The sequence below is a fragment of the Macrobrachium nipponense genome, chromosome 12 (genome assembly GCF_015104395.2).
Source record: "Macrobrachium nipponense isolate FS-2020 chromosome 12, ASM1510439v2, whole genome shotgun sequence".
In the NCBI taxonomy this organism is placed as follows: Eukaryota; Metazoa; Arthropoda; class Malacostraca; order Decapoda; family Palaemonidae; genus Macrobrachium; species Macrobrachium nipponense.
The window spans coordinates 45,313,898-45,331,988 of NC_087205.1; the positions used below are offsets into that span (position 1 = coordinate 45,313,898).

The following is an 18,091-nucleotide window of genomic DNA, read 5'->3' on the forward strand; positions in this document are numbered from 1 at the left end:
CTGTTGTGTTGTTTAAAATCGTTACGCAGGAGCACAAGCGCGAATTTCTTTCTTCTCGCACTAAAAAGCATCAGCGACACATCTCAGAAATTATTTCGTCACTTTGACATAATTTTTGCACCATTTTATATTAGCCGTTAAGAGTTTTATATATGAAAATGTGCGCAATTTCATGTAGAATACAACAAAAAACAACTCATGGTTGTAGCTTTTATCAGTTTTGAAATATTTTCATATAAATAACGACAAGTGCCAAAATTTCAACCTTCGGTCAACTTTGACTCTACCAAAATGGTAAAAAAAAAAAAAGCAATTGTAAGCTAAAACTCTTACATTCCAGTAATATTCAATCATTTACCTTCATTTTACAACAAATTGGAAGTCTCTAGCACAATATTTTGATTTATGGTGAATTTATGAAAAAAACTTTTTCCTTACGTCCGCACGGTAACTTCTGAAAAAATCAGAAATTTTTTCTTCCGATTGTCGTAATGTTTTGCACCTATTTAAATTAGTCGTTACATAAAGTTTTATATATGAAAATGCGCGCAATTTCATGTAGAATACAACAAAAACAACCCATGGTTGTAGCTTTTATCAGTTTTGAAATATTTTCATATAAATAACGATAAGTGCCAAAATATCAACCTTCGGTCAACTTTGACTCAACCGAAATGGTCGAAAAATGCAATTTTAAGCTAAAACTCTTACATTCTGGTAATAATCAATCATTTACCTTTATTGTGCAACAAATTGGAAGTCTCTAGCATAATATTTTGATTTAAGGTGAATTTTTGAGAAAAAAAACTTTTTTCTTACGTCCGCACAGTAACTGCCGAAAAAATCAGAAATTCTTCCGTCAGATTGTCGTAATGTTTGCACCATTTTATACTAGCCATTACATAAAGTTTTATATATGAAAATGTGTGCAATTTCATGCAGAATACAACAAAAAACAACCCATGGTTGTAGCTTTTATCAGTTTTGAAATATTTTCATATAAATAACGATAAGTGCCAAATTTTTACCTTCGGGCAACTTTAACTCTACCAAAATGGTCAAAAACTGCAAGACCAAAATGGTAAAAAACTGCAATTGTAAGCTACAACACTTACATTCTAGTAATATTCAATCACTTACCTTCATTTTGCAACAAACGGGAAGTTTCTAGGACAATATTTCGATTTATGGTGAATTTTTGAAAACAACTTTTTTTACGTCCGCATGTTACGAACTTATGCATCATATTGTGATAATATTTTCTCTGTGTTGCTTTGATCATTTTACAATTTGTTATATACCAAAATGATCGAAATTTAGTGTACAATACGAAAAAAAAATTACCTCATTAGCTTCAACTATTTTGCTCACAGTTATATATGAAATATTTTTTTTTGCATTGTCATATATTCCAATATTTATATACGATAATGATATTTTTTTAATTTCTGATAGTTTGCACACTAAACTTCAGGTAATGACAAAAAAAGGATCTAAAAATGAACTCTTAAACCTTGAAAACTAAGCGTGCTGTGATTTTTTTTTTAAACTTTTTTTTTCCGCTTCGGCGCTCACTCCCAAACCCCGCCGGCATACGGGAGACAATTTCTGAAATAAGGCTTAGTCTAATGTATGATACTAATCATACGTAATTATTGTTCGCATGACTGAATTGTTCTAAACAGTTGTATGTACAAAACTGTTTTCAGCATAATAATAAAGAATTGTTAATGAAAAATGTACATTACATCATCCTAAATGTTATTACAGGCAGTCCCCAGTTAATGGCAGGGGTTCCGTTCCCGAAGAGGTGCCGGTAACCGAAAACCGCCATTAACTGAAATTCAGCGAATTATGGTGCCATAATGGCGCTCATGATGCCAATAACGTGTTATCAGCACAGCGCCCTATGCACCATTATGGCACCATAAGACACCTTATGGTGCTGATAACCCCAACTCGGCCTGTTATGGCATCAAAAATTGCCAATTTCATGACACTAGACGAACGCCATAAAACCAGATTGCCGATAACCTGGGACTGTCTGTACTACCGTAATTACAATACCATTAAAATTTCTGAAGGGTTACCGAAAGATAAGTGTTTCAGTGAGGGCAGCCATAACTCTATGTTTATATTTTCTCAGCTGGGCTCGCATGCATGAAAGCAGATTTCATGGATATGGAATTATTTCTCGAATGTTATTACAGGCAGTCCCCAGTTAATGGCAGGGGTTCCGTTCCCAAAGGGGTGCCAGTAACCGAAAACCGCCATTAACTGAAATTAAGCAAATTATGGTGCCATAATGGCGCTCATGATGTCAATAACCTGTTATCAGCACAGCACCCTATGCACCATTATGGCACCATAAGATACCTTATGGTGCTGATAACCCCAACTCGGCCTGTTACGGCGTCAAAAATTGCCGATTTTATGACGCTAGACGAATGGCATAAAACCAGATTGCCGATAACCTGGGACTGTCTGTACTACCGTAATTACAATACCATTAAAATTTCTGAAGGGTTACCGAAAGATAAGTGTTTCAGAGAGGGCAGCCATAACTCGATGTTTACATTTTCTCAGCTGGGCTCGCATGCATGAAAGCAGATTTCATGGATATGGAATTATTTCTCGAAAATACCAATAGTACGTAATATATAGTGTAGCATTGGTTTTAATATCTTTATCAGTTTATATCATAACGAGAACCTTTTCATGTATGTCATAACAAAGAGGACTAGGTTAGCCTACTTACAAACATCACTTATAATTCAGGGTTTAATTTTTACAATGACAGTGTCAGACAACCCCAAATTTTTAAGGGTGAGTTTTAGGATTTAAAGGTCATCTTTTATGAGGAAATATACAGTATTTGTAACCAAAGTAAAAAGACCTTCCTGAACCTTCCAAATACTTGTTACTCAATTTCTTACCTAGTAGGTCCACCAGTAAACCACTCGGGCTGTTCTTCTTCTTCATTTCGTGAAGCTACCCTTTTACGGTCCTGGTATCGTCGTTCTCTGTCTCTGTGATTTGCACGTTTAGGCTCTGCTTCTTCTTCCTCGAAAAATCGACGGCGGCTGTCAAACCTAGATTGAGATACATAAGAGTATTCTAAATATTCCATATTATTTTCCATTTATAACATTAAATTCTGAAAAGATGCATAAGAAATATGTTCAGAAAAAACAGTACTTGAACATAAAACAGCAATGGGTACTATTGCAATGTTATACTCCTAACAACATATTTTTTATGGCTTATCATAATTTAAAAAACTGGCAGTTCAAAGTAAAAAAAAACTTGTCACAATTTGAAATAAAAGTCTTTTTTCTAATTATATGGCAATATCCCCTTTTATTCATCAAATTAACTAGAGACAATGATTTTTGTAACATGTTCCTAAAAAAATATTCAATTTTCTTCTAAAAGTTTCAACATGGTGCAGTAATCCTTCAATTATCTGGATCGCCCGAATCCAGATCTTGATATTATCTGAAACACTCAGACCAGAGACCAAGCAGCCACCACCCCCCCCCCCCCCACCCCTCGGTGACGAGTGGGGGAGGTCGGAAGAAAATTTCACTTGCTCAGAGGAGGGGTTATTTTGGAAGGTGGGTGGAGTTATAGAGCAGTTTCCCTGGCTGGGAGGGGGTGGGGATGCAGTGATGGATGGGTGAAAAGGGCTAGGGTAGCCATCTTGCTAGAGCCTGTTTGGTTTTGGGTTATTACACTTATGATTTTTAATTTATATTTTATGCTAGTCTCATATATATTTTTACTGTACTTTCATATTTTTTTTTTTTTACAAACCAAAAAACAAACACAATTGTGTGTGCAGTATGTAAAAACGCACAAAACCATTTGCTGCCGTTTAAGAACCTGTTTAGGTTTGGAATGTTACACTTTTGATTTTTGAAATTTATATTTTTACTGTATTTTCTCATTCTTAGTTTTACAAAACAAAACTTATATGAAATCGTGTGCGTAGTGTATGTAGGAATTAAAAAAATCCTTCACTGGTGTCAGAGAACTTCCTACAGCTTGTTTTGTTGTGTTACGTTTATGATTTTTTTTTTTATTTTATGCTTATCTCATTCTTTATTTAACCCTCTTACGCTGACTGGACGTATTTTACGTAGACATTTTTTGTCTCCCGTGTGCCGACTGGACGTATTATACGTCGACTTACAAAAGTTTTTTTTAAAATTCGCGGAAAAATACTTATAGGCCTACCAGCCTAAAACTTTTGAATCACGCGCCTTGGGGGATGCTGGGAGTTCACGGATCAAGGTGTTGTTTTGTTTACAATTGTTACGCAGGCGCGCAAGCGCGAATTTCTTTCTTGCCGCACTAAAAAGTATCTGTGACACATATTTTGTCACTTTGGCATAATTTTTGTACCATTGTAAATTAGCCGTTACATGAAGTATTATATATGAAAATGTGCGCATTTTTATGTAGAATACAACAATAAAATACTAATGATTGTAGCTTTTATCAATTTTGAGATATTTTCATATAAATAACGATAATTGCCAAAATTTCAACCTTCGGTCAACTTTGACTCTACGAAATGGTCGAAAAACGCAATTGTAAGCTAAAACGCTTATATTCTAGTAATATTCAATCATTTACCTTCATTTTGCAACTAATTGGAAGTCTCTAGCACAATATTTTGATTTATGGTGAATTTATGAAAAAACTTTTTCCTTACGTCCGCGCGGTAACTCTTCCGAAAAAAATCATACATGCGATTGTGGTAATGCTTGCACCATTTTAAAATTAGCCGTTATATAAAGTTTTTAATATATTGAAATGTGTGGCAATTTCATGAACAATACAACTAAAAAACAACCCATGGTTGTAGCTTTTATCAGTTTTGAAATATTTTCATATAAATAACAATAATTGCCAAAATTTCAACCTTTGGTCAACTTTAACTCTACCGAAATGTAAAAAAACGCAAATCTCCGAAATATGTACGTCCCATTCTCGGAATATTTGCTCCGTTTCATATTAGGTATTTCATAGAGTTTTATATATGAAAATGTGCACAATTTCATGTAGAATAAAACGAAAAACCAAAAAAATATTTGAAGGTTGTAGCTTTTTTATTTCCGAAATAATTGCATATAAAATATATATATATATATATATATATATATATATATATATATATATATATATATAACAATTTGACATTTGGTCAACTTTAACTCGTCAGATATGGTCGAAAACTGCAATTGTAAGCTAATACTCTTACAGTATAGTAATATTCAATCATTTTTCTTCATTTTGAAAGAAATTGGAAGTCTCTAGGACAATATTTAGATTTATGGTGAATTTTTTAAACAAATATTTGTTTACGTCCGCGCGTTACGAATTCATGCATTATATTATGATAATATTTTCTCTGTGTTGCTTTTATTGTTTTACAATGTGTTATATACCAAAATGATTGCAATTTAGTGTAAATTACAACGAAAGAAAAGTAACTTGTTACCTTTAACCGTTTTGCGCACAGCGCGATTTGAATACAATTATATATGAAATTTCGTTTTTGCGCTATCATATATCGGATTATTTATATATGATAATGATCATTTTTTTCATTTCTGATGGTTGCATACTAAACTTCAGGCAATGACAAAAAAAGGAGCCAAAAATGAACTCTTAATCTTGAAAACTAAGCGCGCTGTGATTTTTGAAAAAAAAAATTTCCGCTTCCGCGCTCACTCCGAAACCCCTCCGGCACACGGGAGACAATTTTTTATTTACCGCTCCGGCGTAAGAGGGTTATATAACCCAAAACATAAAGGCAATAATGTGTGTAGGCCACATACAAATGCAGAAACTCATTCACTAGCTTTTGAGAACTTGCTACCGCTGGACGGTTTCCTTTGTTACACCTATGATTTTCTCATTTATAATTCACACCATTTTCATTTATATTTTTACTTTATTTTTAATTTTTTACAATTCAAAACATAAATGCAATCATGTGCAACAAATAGTAGCAGCCGATCGGTGTGGTGACCTGAGAAATTTGAAGTTGCTCTAGCCAAAATTAGAGAGAAATTAGTGCTGGAACCGGATTAGCGATGGACCTGTAATACAATATGGTAACAACTGAAATATAGTTGCTGTATAAAAAGACATTACAGCGGACGCCCCGTATTCGCGTTCTCCGGATTCGCGGACTAACACATTTGCGGATTTCTCTCGGGAACGTTTCCCTGCATTATTTGCGGAAAATTCGCGCATTCGCGGTATTTTTCTATAAGAAATATTCACAAATTACTGGTTTTTGTTATCAATTTCATCATAAAATGCACTTTTTGTGATAAAACTAAAAAAATCAAGTATGAAAATTTTTAGTGGTTTTTCTTAAGTTTTAACTAACAAAATAGGCTGTTTTTAGCGTTTTTATAGGGGTTCCAAACATTCGCGGATTCTAACTATTCGTGGGGGGGTCTGGTACGCAACCCCCGCGAATACGGGGGGACTACTGTAATTCTTAATGGATGGATGCCATCACAAGAGTAGCAATAACAGGTTTTTGAGTGGTGGGTGGATTCACCCTTGGCGAGTACAGTCATAAGTCATACCCCTACATACGAAAGTCCCCGAGTTGAAAAAATCCAGGTTACGAAGGGAAAGACGAAGATTATTTTGCTTCTATGTACGAAAATAATTCAGGTTGTGAAAGGGAATATGTACTGTAAAGTCCGAGACTCGCCCAGGCCGCCGAGAACAATTTTAAAACTGGCGTGCAGCCAACTCGGTAGACTCACCACCATCCTCCCGCTCTCCCATTGGTTCCTGATGCTAGTCACCACCATAAGATCCTGCTCTCCTATTGGTCAGCACCTGTCCCATCATGCCTCTATGTAAAGCCGTTCGTTCCTTGACCATTTCTTGCAGCAGTGTTATCGTAAACACCTGGAATTCATTCGTTCACATAGATTTCGTTGTACTTTTAAGTTACTTTATCGTGTTGTGTGTGAACTTAATTACTTACATTATTAGCCATGGATCACAAGAATGTTGCTGAAGTTCACAGAAAGAAGAGGATGCTTTCTATGGAGACGAAGATGGAGATAATCAAGATGTGTTAATGTTTTCTGCCATTTGTTTACGTGTTTCATAAAGTTTAGTGTTTACGTGTTTCATAAAGTTTAGTGTTAATGTTTTCTGTCATTTTTTAATGTGTTTCGTAAAGTTAAGTTTCATGTTTTCTGCCATCTGTCCTCCTCCTTTGTCGCCACTTTCGGACATTGCCTCACTCGAAAGATAAGGTTCCACATTTTACTACATACATATGTACAGTATTTCTTGTACCCTGTACACTAATACACTATTTACAGGTAAAGTAATGGTTATGTTAGGTATTGAATGGTCTAAATTGTTGTACTTTATTGTTTATTGGTCAATTTAGCTTTATAATAAAATTTAGTGTGGTGCTTTTGTAGGGCATGGAATGAATTAGGCAATTTACATGTAAAACGTAGTTCTAGATACGAACAAATCAGGTTATGAAGGCCGCTTCGGAACGGGTTAATTTCGTATGTAGAGGTTCCACTGTATAGTATTTTCTCTCTATATTTTGGCATTTTTATGGCCTTTAATTATATATATATATATATATATATATATATAATATATTATATATATATTATATATTATATATATATATATATATAATGTATATATATATATACATACATACACATATATACACACATATATATATACGTACAGTAGGGCCTCGATAATCGCGGGGGATAGGGCCCAGAACCCCCCGTGATAAGTAAATACCAGTGTTATCCTGGTACCCCCCTCAAAAATTGCTTTAAACTGTCTAATTTAATAATTAACCCACCCAAAACCATTATTCCAATGTTTATAACTGCCTACTTTAGTTCAAGCACCAAATATGTCTTCAACTATCACCTTAAACTAAATTCAAGACAGTTTCAAAGTTATTTTACATTAGCCTTAAAAATAATATGGAGTATACATACTACTGTATATAGGTAGCCTACTAGCCTATGAATTACAGCTAGAAGACTACATACGCATGTGCTCAAACGCCACTTCAACACACGGCTCCCTTGTTTATTTTATGTCTCCTTTGTTTGTGTGTGTGTTTAAGTTATATGTCTATAATGTCACAATTCTTTTACAAATTCTTTCCTATCTTCAATTTCCCCTTCATGAGATCAGCAAACAAAAGTATATTACCTAACAATTCCTTTCTATTTTCATGATTTGGCGCTGCACCAAACTAAAAGTACCTAGTATATCTATTTCGTGAATGAACATACTTATGATAAAAAAACATGATTTTCTGTAATGATTACAGCACCCAACTATGATATTAATGTATAATCAGCAAAATACAGCAATAAAAATCTATTTTTGTCTTTTATTTACGTTTAGAACCAGCTGATAGACGTTTATTACCGAAAGAATTATTTTGGAAAACAATTTAGTTGCTAAAAGAAATGAATTTATTAATGGAATTATTATTATTTTTAACTTTGTACATAGTAGTTTATGATATTATGATACAGTAATTCATATTTCATTGAGAGAGAGAGAGAGAGAGAGAGAGAGAGAGAGAGAGAGAGAGAGAGAGAGAGAGAGAGAGAGAGAGAGAGAGAGAGAGAGAGGTTTAGGACGAGAGTAACTGTTGAATAGCTTGAGAGCAGCAGCTTAGGATGCGAGTAACTGTTGACTAGCCTGAGAGAACAGCTTAGTACAAGAGTAACTGTTGACTAGCTTAACTCGAGAATAACATAATGAAATTTGTATTTTAAATATTTTTATGGTGATAAGAAATGAAACATCGATAGTGATAAGATATTCTCTTGTATGCTGTTATAATATGTGATAATCATTGAATCAACTATAAAAGTTGCATTGAAGCACAGTTTCGTGAATCACAGAAAGAATAAAAATATGGCAACACACGTAAAGTCACAGAAAAGATTCCTTTTACCCCTCCAGTTCACGAGGCATTGTAAGTGGCAACGCCGCTTTTGTTTATGTAATAGATAATCCTCATTGGCGCAGACGTCTCCTTACCAGTTACCATATATTTATTACGTATTTCATAAAAATTAAATCACGTTGATAAACAAATATAAGTGTGAACAATCAGGAATGTATAAATTTCGTTAATAAGTGTTTTTTCTCAGGATTAAATGAAACTCTTTACAGGAGGGAATTACGTAGAGTAAAATCATCGTGCTTCTAAGACTGACAAAGGTGATGGGGGTGGAGGGGGCCAGAGTGGAAGGAGGTAGAAGTTGTTCGGAGGGAGGGTAGGAATGGTGAACTATCTAATCAAACCATGCATAGCTTCATTAACGCTTTTTCTCTAACTCCAAGATCTTTAGAACCTACTGCAAAATTTCCGTTTCAAAAACAGATACTGTCGCTACACTGACTGAAAGTAAATGTCGATGCAATTGCTAAAAAATCACAATCGTTGTCCACAAACCATTTTTTCAAGAAGAGAGAGAGATTGCTTGTAAACTATGCTATCACTAAGTATAACTTATAAGTGGTTTTATGATCAGCATATGTTCATTTCCAATTACAGTGGTACCTCGAGATACGAAATTAATCCGTTCCGAGACGGCCTTCGTATCAAGAGTTTTTCGTATCTTGGAACACATTTTACATGTAAAATGGCTAATCCGTTCCAAGCCCTCCAAAAACACACAAGTAAATTATATTTCCAGGCCTAAAACACATGTTCTAGGGTTACAACGACGGAAGAAATATGACTCCAAAAAGGCAAAATACTGTACATACTTGAGTAATATTCAACTGCATATAATGTTCAACCCCATTTTTACTGCATATATTAGGACTTTAGCATATGTCCCTTAGCAATAAGCCTAGCCTATGTTAGCGGTTGCTACTGTAGCCTAGTCTATGATTCTGACATCTAAACCTAAGAGCTAAAAGCTTAGAATATGCCAATAAAATGTATAAATAATCAGTATGTACTCATTTCAAATAATTATTAATTAATCATTAACTATAATACACAAACAAACAAAAAACAAACCTTCCAATCGATTGTTTACATTCTCAGCTCTTACCCGTCTTACGAGTATCGAACGAGCGCCAAGCAATCATTTTTCCTAGCACACAGTAAGCCATAAATTGTCATTAGTATCTCTCTTCAACTAATGAAACCACCAAACAGTATAATAACCATTCATTTCTATTCTTTATTCTATCTTTACCTAACGGAGATACCGAGTTACTGACAGCTATAATGAAGCATACGTAATACGTATACGTAACGTAATAATAAAACAGAAGAAGAATTCTAAAAAATGCGTATTTGTTGGCAGTCTGATTTATTTTATATTTTATGATATCTAATTCACATTTTTTTTAATTAAATGTATTGCATGTACTCATTTCAAATAATTATTAAGTAACCATCAACTATAATAAACAAACAAAAAAAAGCTTCCAAACGTCTGTTTACATCCAGCACTTACGAGTATCAAACGATTGCCAAGCAATCACTTTTACCAATAGAATACTTAAAGCACAAGGGGTAGATGCTGACCAATAGGAGAGCAGGACCTTATGGGGTGACTAGCATCAGGAACCAATGGGAGAGCGGGAGGATGGTGGCGAGTTTACTCAGTTGGCAGCACGGGAGTTTTAAAATTGTTCTCGGTGGTCCGGGCGAATCTCGGGACTTTATAGCAACAACCTTTCGTATCTTGAAAACTTTTCGTATGTAGAGCAGTAAAATTTTTCGTATTGGCTTTCGTAACTTGGATTTTTCGTAAGTTGAGCCTTTCGTATCTCGAGGTACTACTGTATGTTGAAAGGTAATAGTTTCTGAGACTGAGTTTATGAATAAGGGTGGGGGATGGGTTCTTTTCCAACAAGCTATTTATCCATGAAAGTGGGCCCGAAACTACGGCCTTTCTTAACTTTTTCCCGAGAGAAAAGGTTTACCTTAAAATGTTTTGTACACCTCAAGAAACAACATCAACCAAAACCTTATTGAGAATGAACTCGCAAGAGGAAAGGCTTTGCCAACGAGGGGCAATAGTTGCGCTAAAAGGAAGAGGCTGTCAAACGGTTAAGAGTTCTCGCCAGGAACACAGAGACCTCAATGTTCCTGGCGAGAACTCTTAACCCCTTCTTACTAATAATAGGGGGCCTCCCAGTGCTGGTCCTAGCCTTGAGTACTTCCTTCCCTCCCGACTCACGAAAAGTTTTTAGAATGTTCTGGACAGTCCTTTGTTTCACGCCAATTATTTGGCTAATTACACCAGTTTTAAGGCCTTCCTCATAAAGTTGTATCCCTCTCACTTGATATCTCAATGGAAGTATACGGTTTAGACATTATTAAAATACAACCACACTCACTCAACCACACAAAATAATGTTAGCAACGGCTATGGCAGAGCACGAGAAAAGAATTCAACATTCAACTGTCACAAAATCCAACGGGTTACTAAAGAGCTCTTACACAGAGTTACACTTTCTGTGAGTGAGCCAGTAGCTCTAGTTAATTTCCCAAGTAGTCAATTTCACTCAGCCTAATTTTTTTTAGTTTCAATGGCTGATTTTCAATGGCATTGGATTAAGATTCGTGCACTGGGGATCATACCACCAAACAGAATACTTTGTGGCTTAGAGATTGTGGAATTGAATATATCCACGACTAGCCAGGGAATTCCCCAGCTATTTTAATCATCAAGCAATCATAAAAAGAAAGTTACTGAATGTGGACACGTCTCGCAGCGCAAAGTTTGAAACGCGCTTGGGACGATCTGGACGAGTCCCTCCTGCAGCGGTTTTCAAATTCAATGCCCAGGACACTCCAGAAAGTCCGTAAACGTTGTGGCATGCCTATCAAGTACTAGGGCAGGAGTTGGTGATTATTCATTCCAAATTTTGTGAAGGTTGCTTTAATAATTGATTTTTCCTGAATATTTTTAGTTCGTTGTACTCTTTTTCTTCTTCCATCTTCCCTACCACGCAAAGTATTATGACTGGTACTGTATATTGTATGTAATATATATATACTATATTATATATATATATATATATATATATAGATATATATATATGATATATATATATATATATATATATATATAGATATATATTGGTATTTTTAGGTAAGCAAAAAATCTAACATTCTAGTAATATTCAATCACTTACCTTCATTTTGAAACAAATTGGAAGTCTCTTGCACAATATTTCGATTTATGGTGAATTTTTTAACAAACTTTTTCCTTACCTCCGCGAGCGGAATCTCCGACGCAAATCTCCGAAATGCTCGAGTCACATTGTCGTAATATTTGCACAGTTTCATATTAGCCGTTATATAGAGTTCTATATATGAAAATGTGTGCAATTTCATGTAGAATACATAAAATTGCACATGGTTGTAGCTTTTATCATTTTTGAATAATTTGCATATAAATCACGTTAAATAGAACAAATTTGACATTCGGTCAACTTTGACTAGACCGAAATGGTTAAAATACGCAATTGTAAGCTAAAACTCTTACAGTCTAGTAATATTCAATCATTTACCTTCATTTTGCAACAAATTGGAAGTCACTAGCACAATATTTTGATTTATGGTGAATTTTTTATAAATACTTTTTCTTTCCCTCCGCAAGCGGAATCTCCGCTGCAAATCTCCGAAATGCTTGAGTCATATTGTCGTAATATTTGCACGGTTTCATATAGTTCTATATATGAAAGTGTGCGCTATTTCATGTAGAATACAACATTAAATAACTCATGGTCGTAGCTTTTATTATTTATGAAATATTTTTATATAAATCACAATACATAGAAAAAAATTGACATTCGGTCAACTTTGACCCGACCGAAATGGTAGAAAAATGCAATTGTAAGCTAAAACTCTTACAGTCTAGTAATATTCAATCATTTACCTCCATTTTTAAACAAATTGGAAATCTCTAGCACAATATTTTGATTTATGGTGAATTTTTGAAAAAAGCTTTTTCCTTCCCTCTGCGAGCGAAACCTCGGCCGCAAATCTCTGAAATGCTTGAGTCACATTGTCGTAATATTTGCACCCTTTCATATTAGCCATTATATAGAGTTCTATATAAGAAAAAGTGTGCAATTTTATGTAGAATACAACAATAAACAAACTCAGGGTCATAGCTTTTATCATTTTAAAAATATTTGCATATATATCACAATAAATAGAAAAAATTTGAAATTCGGTCAACTTTGACTATACAAAAAAAAAAAAAAAGACGGCCTGAAATGGTTGAAAGACGCCCAAAAGCTAAAACTCTTTAGGGGCAGTCCTAGTATAATATTCAATCATTTACCTTCATTTTGAAACAAATTGGAAGTCTCTAGCACAATATTTTGAATTATGGGGAATTTTAAAAAATAATTTTTCCTTCCCTCCGCGCGGAATCTCGGTTGCAAATCCCCGAAATGGTTGAGTCACATTGTCGTAATATTTGCACCATTTCCTATGAGCCGTTATATAGAGTTCTATATATGAAAATGTGTGCAATTTCATGTAGAATACAACAAAAAATAACTCATGGTCATAGCTTTTATTATTTTCAAAATATTTGCATAAAAATCATGATAAGTAAAAAAAATTCGACATTTAGTTAACTATGACTCTACCGAAATGGTCAAAAAATGCAATTGTAAGCTAAAACTCTTACAGTCTAGTAATATTCAATCATCTACTTTCATTTTGAAACAAATTGGAAGTCTTATCACAATATTTCGATTTATGGTGAATTTTTGAAAAAAAATTTTCCTTCCCTCAGCGCGCGGAATCTCAGCCGCAAATCTCCGAAATGCTTGAGTCACATTGTCGTAATATTTGCACACTTTCACATTAGCCATTATATAGAGTTCTACATATGAAAATGTGCGCAATTTCATGTAAAATACAAAAAAAATAACTCATGGTCATATCGTTCATCATTTATGAAATATTTGCATATATATCAAGATAAATAGAAAAAATTCGACATTTAGTCAACTTTGACTCGACCGAAAAGGTCGAAAAACGCAATTGTAAGCTAAAACTCTTACAGTCTAGTAATATTCAATCATTTACCTTCAATTTTGAAAAAAATTGAAGTCTCTAGCGCAATATTTCGATTTATGGTGAATTTTTGAAAAAAGCTTTTTCCTTCCCTCCACTCGCGGAATCTCCGCTGCAAATCTCCGAAATGCTTGAGTCATATAGTCGTAATATTTGCACCGTTTCATACTAGCGGTTATATATATATAATTTTATATATGAAAATGTGCGCAATTTCATGGAGAATACAACAAAAAATAACTCATGGTCATAGCTTTTATCATTTTAAAAATATTTGCATATAAATCCCGATCACGAGAAAAAATTCGACATTCGGTCAATTTTGACACTACCGAAATGGTCAAAATACGCGATTATAAGCTAAATCTCTTACAGTCTAGTAGTATTCTATCATTTATCTTTATTTTGAAACAAATTGGAAGTCACTAGCACAATATTTTGATTTATGGTGAATTTTTCAAAAAAAATTTTTCCTTCCCTCTGCGCGCGGTATCTCAGCCACAAATCTCCGAAATGCTTGAGTCACATTGTTGTAATATTTGCACGGTTTCATATTACCCGTTATATAGAGTTCTATAGTATATGAAAATGCGTGCAATTTTATGTAAAATACAACAATAAATAACTCATGGTCATAGCTTTTACCATTTTTGAAATATTTGCATATAAATCACGATAAATAGAAAAAATTCGACATTCAGTCAACTTTGACTCGACCGAAATGGTAGAAAAACACAATTGTAAGCTAAAACTCTTACAGTCTAGTAATATTCAATCATTTACCTTCATTTTGAAACAAATTGTAAGTCTCTAGCATATTTAGATTTATGGTGAAATTTTGTAAAAAATTTTCCTTCCCTCCGTGCGTGGAATCTCGGCCGCATATCTCCAAAATGCTCGAGTCACATTGTCGTAATATTTGCACCGTTTCATAGAGTTTTATATATGAAAATTTGTGCAATTTCATGTAGAATACAAAAAAAAATAATTCATGGTCGTCGCTTTTATCATTTTCAAAAAATTTGCATATAAATCACAATAAAAAAAAATTTGACATTCGGTCAAGTTAAACTCGACCAAAATGGACAAAAAAGGCAATTGTAAGGGGTAAAACTCTAACAGACTAGTAATATTCAATCAATTACCTTCATTTTGCAACAAACGGGAAGTCTCTAGCACAATATTTTGATTTATGGAGAATTTTTTTAAATAAAACTTTTTTTACGTCTGTGCGTTACAAATTCATGCATAATTTTGTGATAATATTTTCTCTGTGTTTCTTTGATCATTTTACAATGTGTTACATACCAAAATGATTGCAATTTAGTGTACAATACAATGAAAAAAATTAACTCATTAGCTTTAACTGTTTTCCTCACAGTGCAATTTGTATACATTATAAATGAAAATGATAGATATTTTTTTTCATTTCTGAAGGTTGCATACTAAACTTCAGGCAATGACAAAAAAAAAAAAAAAAAAAAAAGGAGCCAAAAATGAACTTGTAATCTTGAAAACTAAGCGTGCTGTGAGTTTTTTAAAAATACTTTTTTCCCCGCTTCGGCATCTCGGTAGGAGAGAGGAGTTATCCATATGTAAGTGAAATGGAAAGGTCATTTTTATCTCTTTAAAATACTACCACATACAAATTTTGTAATTACAGTTTTATTATTACTCTTATTAACAACTGAAAATATCAATAAACATTTTACATACTAGTACCATATAAATTCTTTCATCTCAGTAAAAGAGAGAGAGAGAGAGAGAGAGAGAGAGAGAGAGAGAGAGAGAGAGAGAGAGAGAGAGATGTTTATCTCTCTGTTCTCAAGAAAATACTTATAACGCTTCCGGCGAAAGAGGGAGGGAGTTACCACTATGATATACATATCTTGTAGGGCAAGGAGAGAGAGAGAGAGAGAGAGAGAGAGAGAGAGAGAGAGAGAGAGAGAGAGAGAGAGAGTTTATCTCTCTGTTCTCTAAGAAAATACTTATAACGCTTCCGGCGAAAGAGGGAGGAAGTTACCACTATGATATACATATCTTGTGGGGCAAAAGAGAGAGAGAGAGAGAGAGAGAGAGAGAGAGAGAGAGAGAGAGAGAGAGAGAGAGAGTTATCCTTAATTAAAAGAGTGAAATGGATAGATTATTGTATTTCTTAAAAATAATATCACATAATATGAATTTTTAATTACAGATATATTAAAATTTATTATTATTATTATTTTTAAGTATGTATTAAAAACATATAGTACATGTACTATAAAAATTCTCAAGTCTCAGTAAATGAGAGAGAGAGAGAGAGAGAGAGAGAGAGAGAGAGAGAGAGAGAGAGAGAGAGAGAGAGAGAGAATTACATGAACACTTGGTGGCAACAACACAACAGCTCCTTCCCCTCCGGTCCCATTACTTGATATATTTGACAGCTTTAGTACCTGGAGTTAGAGAAGACTGGGATTTCCTTTATTCTTACATAATCTTTCAAATTTATAAACTAAAATCTTACTAATTCACTACAGTATTTTCTTTAATGAATTGATACTATTGCTGTGTACATTAATGTTAATATTGGAAAATAGTAAATCATTTATTTATCATACAAAGAAAACATACATCTCTGTAGGTGAGAGAGAGAGAGAGAGAGAGAGAGAGAGAGAGAGAGAGAGAGAGAGAGAGAGAGAAATAATTTTTATGTGATATCATTTAATCTTATTAAACTTATTAATACATTATTAATATTTGAATATTTGTAAATTATTTTTGTATCATAAAGTATTTAGTCATGAAAATAACATCAAAATACACTAATTAGTGTTATCTTCATTGGAAAAGCCCACAAAAAGGCAAATCCCCGCAAATAATGGGTAGATATGGTCCAGAGAGAAATCCGAATCCGGAGTAGATATGAGGGCCTCAGAACCAGAGTCGTATATGCCACTTTTTAAAAAATGAGTAAATTGGCCTCAAAGTTTATCATTCATTACTCTGCTTCTAAGAAAGATATCAATTTAAACTTAGTTTCATATGAAAGCTATACTCTTTATAAGTTTTTTGTGAAAATTTGAAAAAAATTGTTGGGTGCGCTTGCGCGCTAGCATTCAAAATGTCTGCCAAACTCACATTTTTTTTAAATATTTGAGTCATAACAAGCACTTAAACCATAATTGAATGTGTTAAACGATAATAAAGTGTTATCATATTGTTGTAATAATGATGATGATATTAATAAGAGTAATAGTAATAATACTGGTAATAATATGATAATAATACATTAATTAATAATATTGATAAGTAAATAATAGTGTGCTGAAAAGACGATACATTTTTGTGATAAGAAACCGAGTATTGCTAATGATAATAATGATAATAATAATAGTAATAATAATAAAAATGGGAATAATAATAATAATAATAATAATGATGATAATAATAGTAATAATAATAATGATGATAGTACAATAATATTAGTACTAATAATGACACTGATGATGATAACCTTTCATCATCATAATACATCGATACTTATAATCAATCACAAGAAAATACTATAATAGAATAGTAATACTATTGTCATAATAATAATGATAATAATAATAATGATAGAAATAATAATATTATGATGGTTTAATAATGATGTTGACGATGATACCTTGAATCACTATGATGTTTTAACATCAATAATACCACAATAATAATAGAATAATAATATTTTTTTACTACTCTACTACTACTAGGGCCCCCATCCTTTAATAGAAGCTGGAATGTGAAGGGGACTTAACTCGATCAGATTGCAGGTCCTTTTAGCGCCAAACATCGCTACCAGCTGTGACCTACTACTACTACTGTACACTTACTACTACTACTACTACTACTACTACTACTCTACTACTAACTACTACTAACTACTACTACTACTACTAGCTACTACTACTACTTACTAACTACTACTACTACTACTACTACTAC

At 33.4% G+C, this 18,091-nt stretch overlaps 1 protein-coding gene across 8 annotated transcripts in view; it reads right to left on the minus strand.

Annotated features, from left to right (window-relative positions):
- The window catches only part of LOC135224510 (myb-like protein P), an 871,197-nt gene that overhangs the window by 754,861 nt on the left and 98,245 nt on the right, over positions 1-18,091 (minus strand). For all 8 annotated transcript variants that reach the window (XM_064263552.1, XM_064263551.1, XM_064263553.1 and 5 more), the window contains exon 5: positions 2,937-3,092. In XM_064263552.1, coding sequence (XP_064119622.1) covers positions 2,937-3,092 — 156 coding nt within the window. The remainder of the gene's footprint in view (positions 1-2,936; positions 3,093-18,091) is intronic.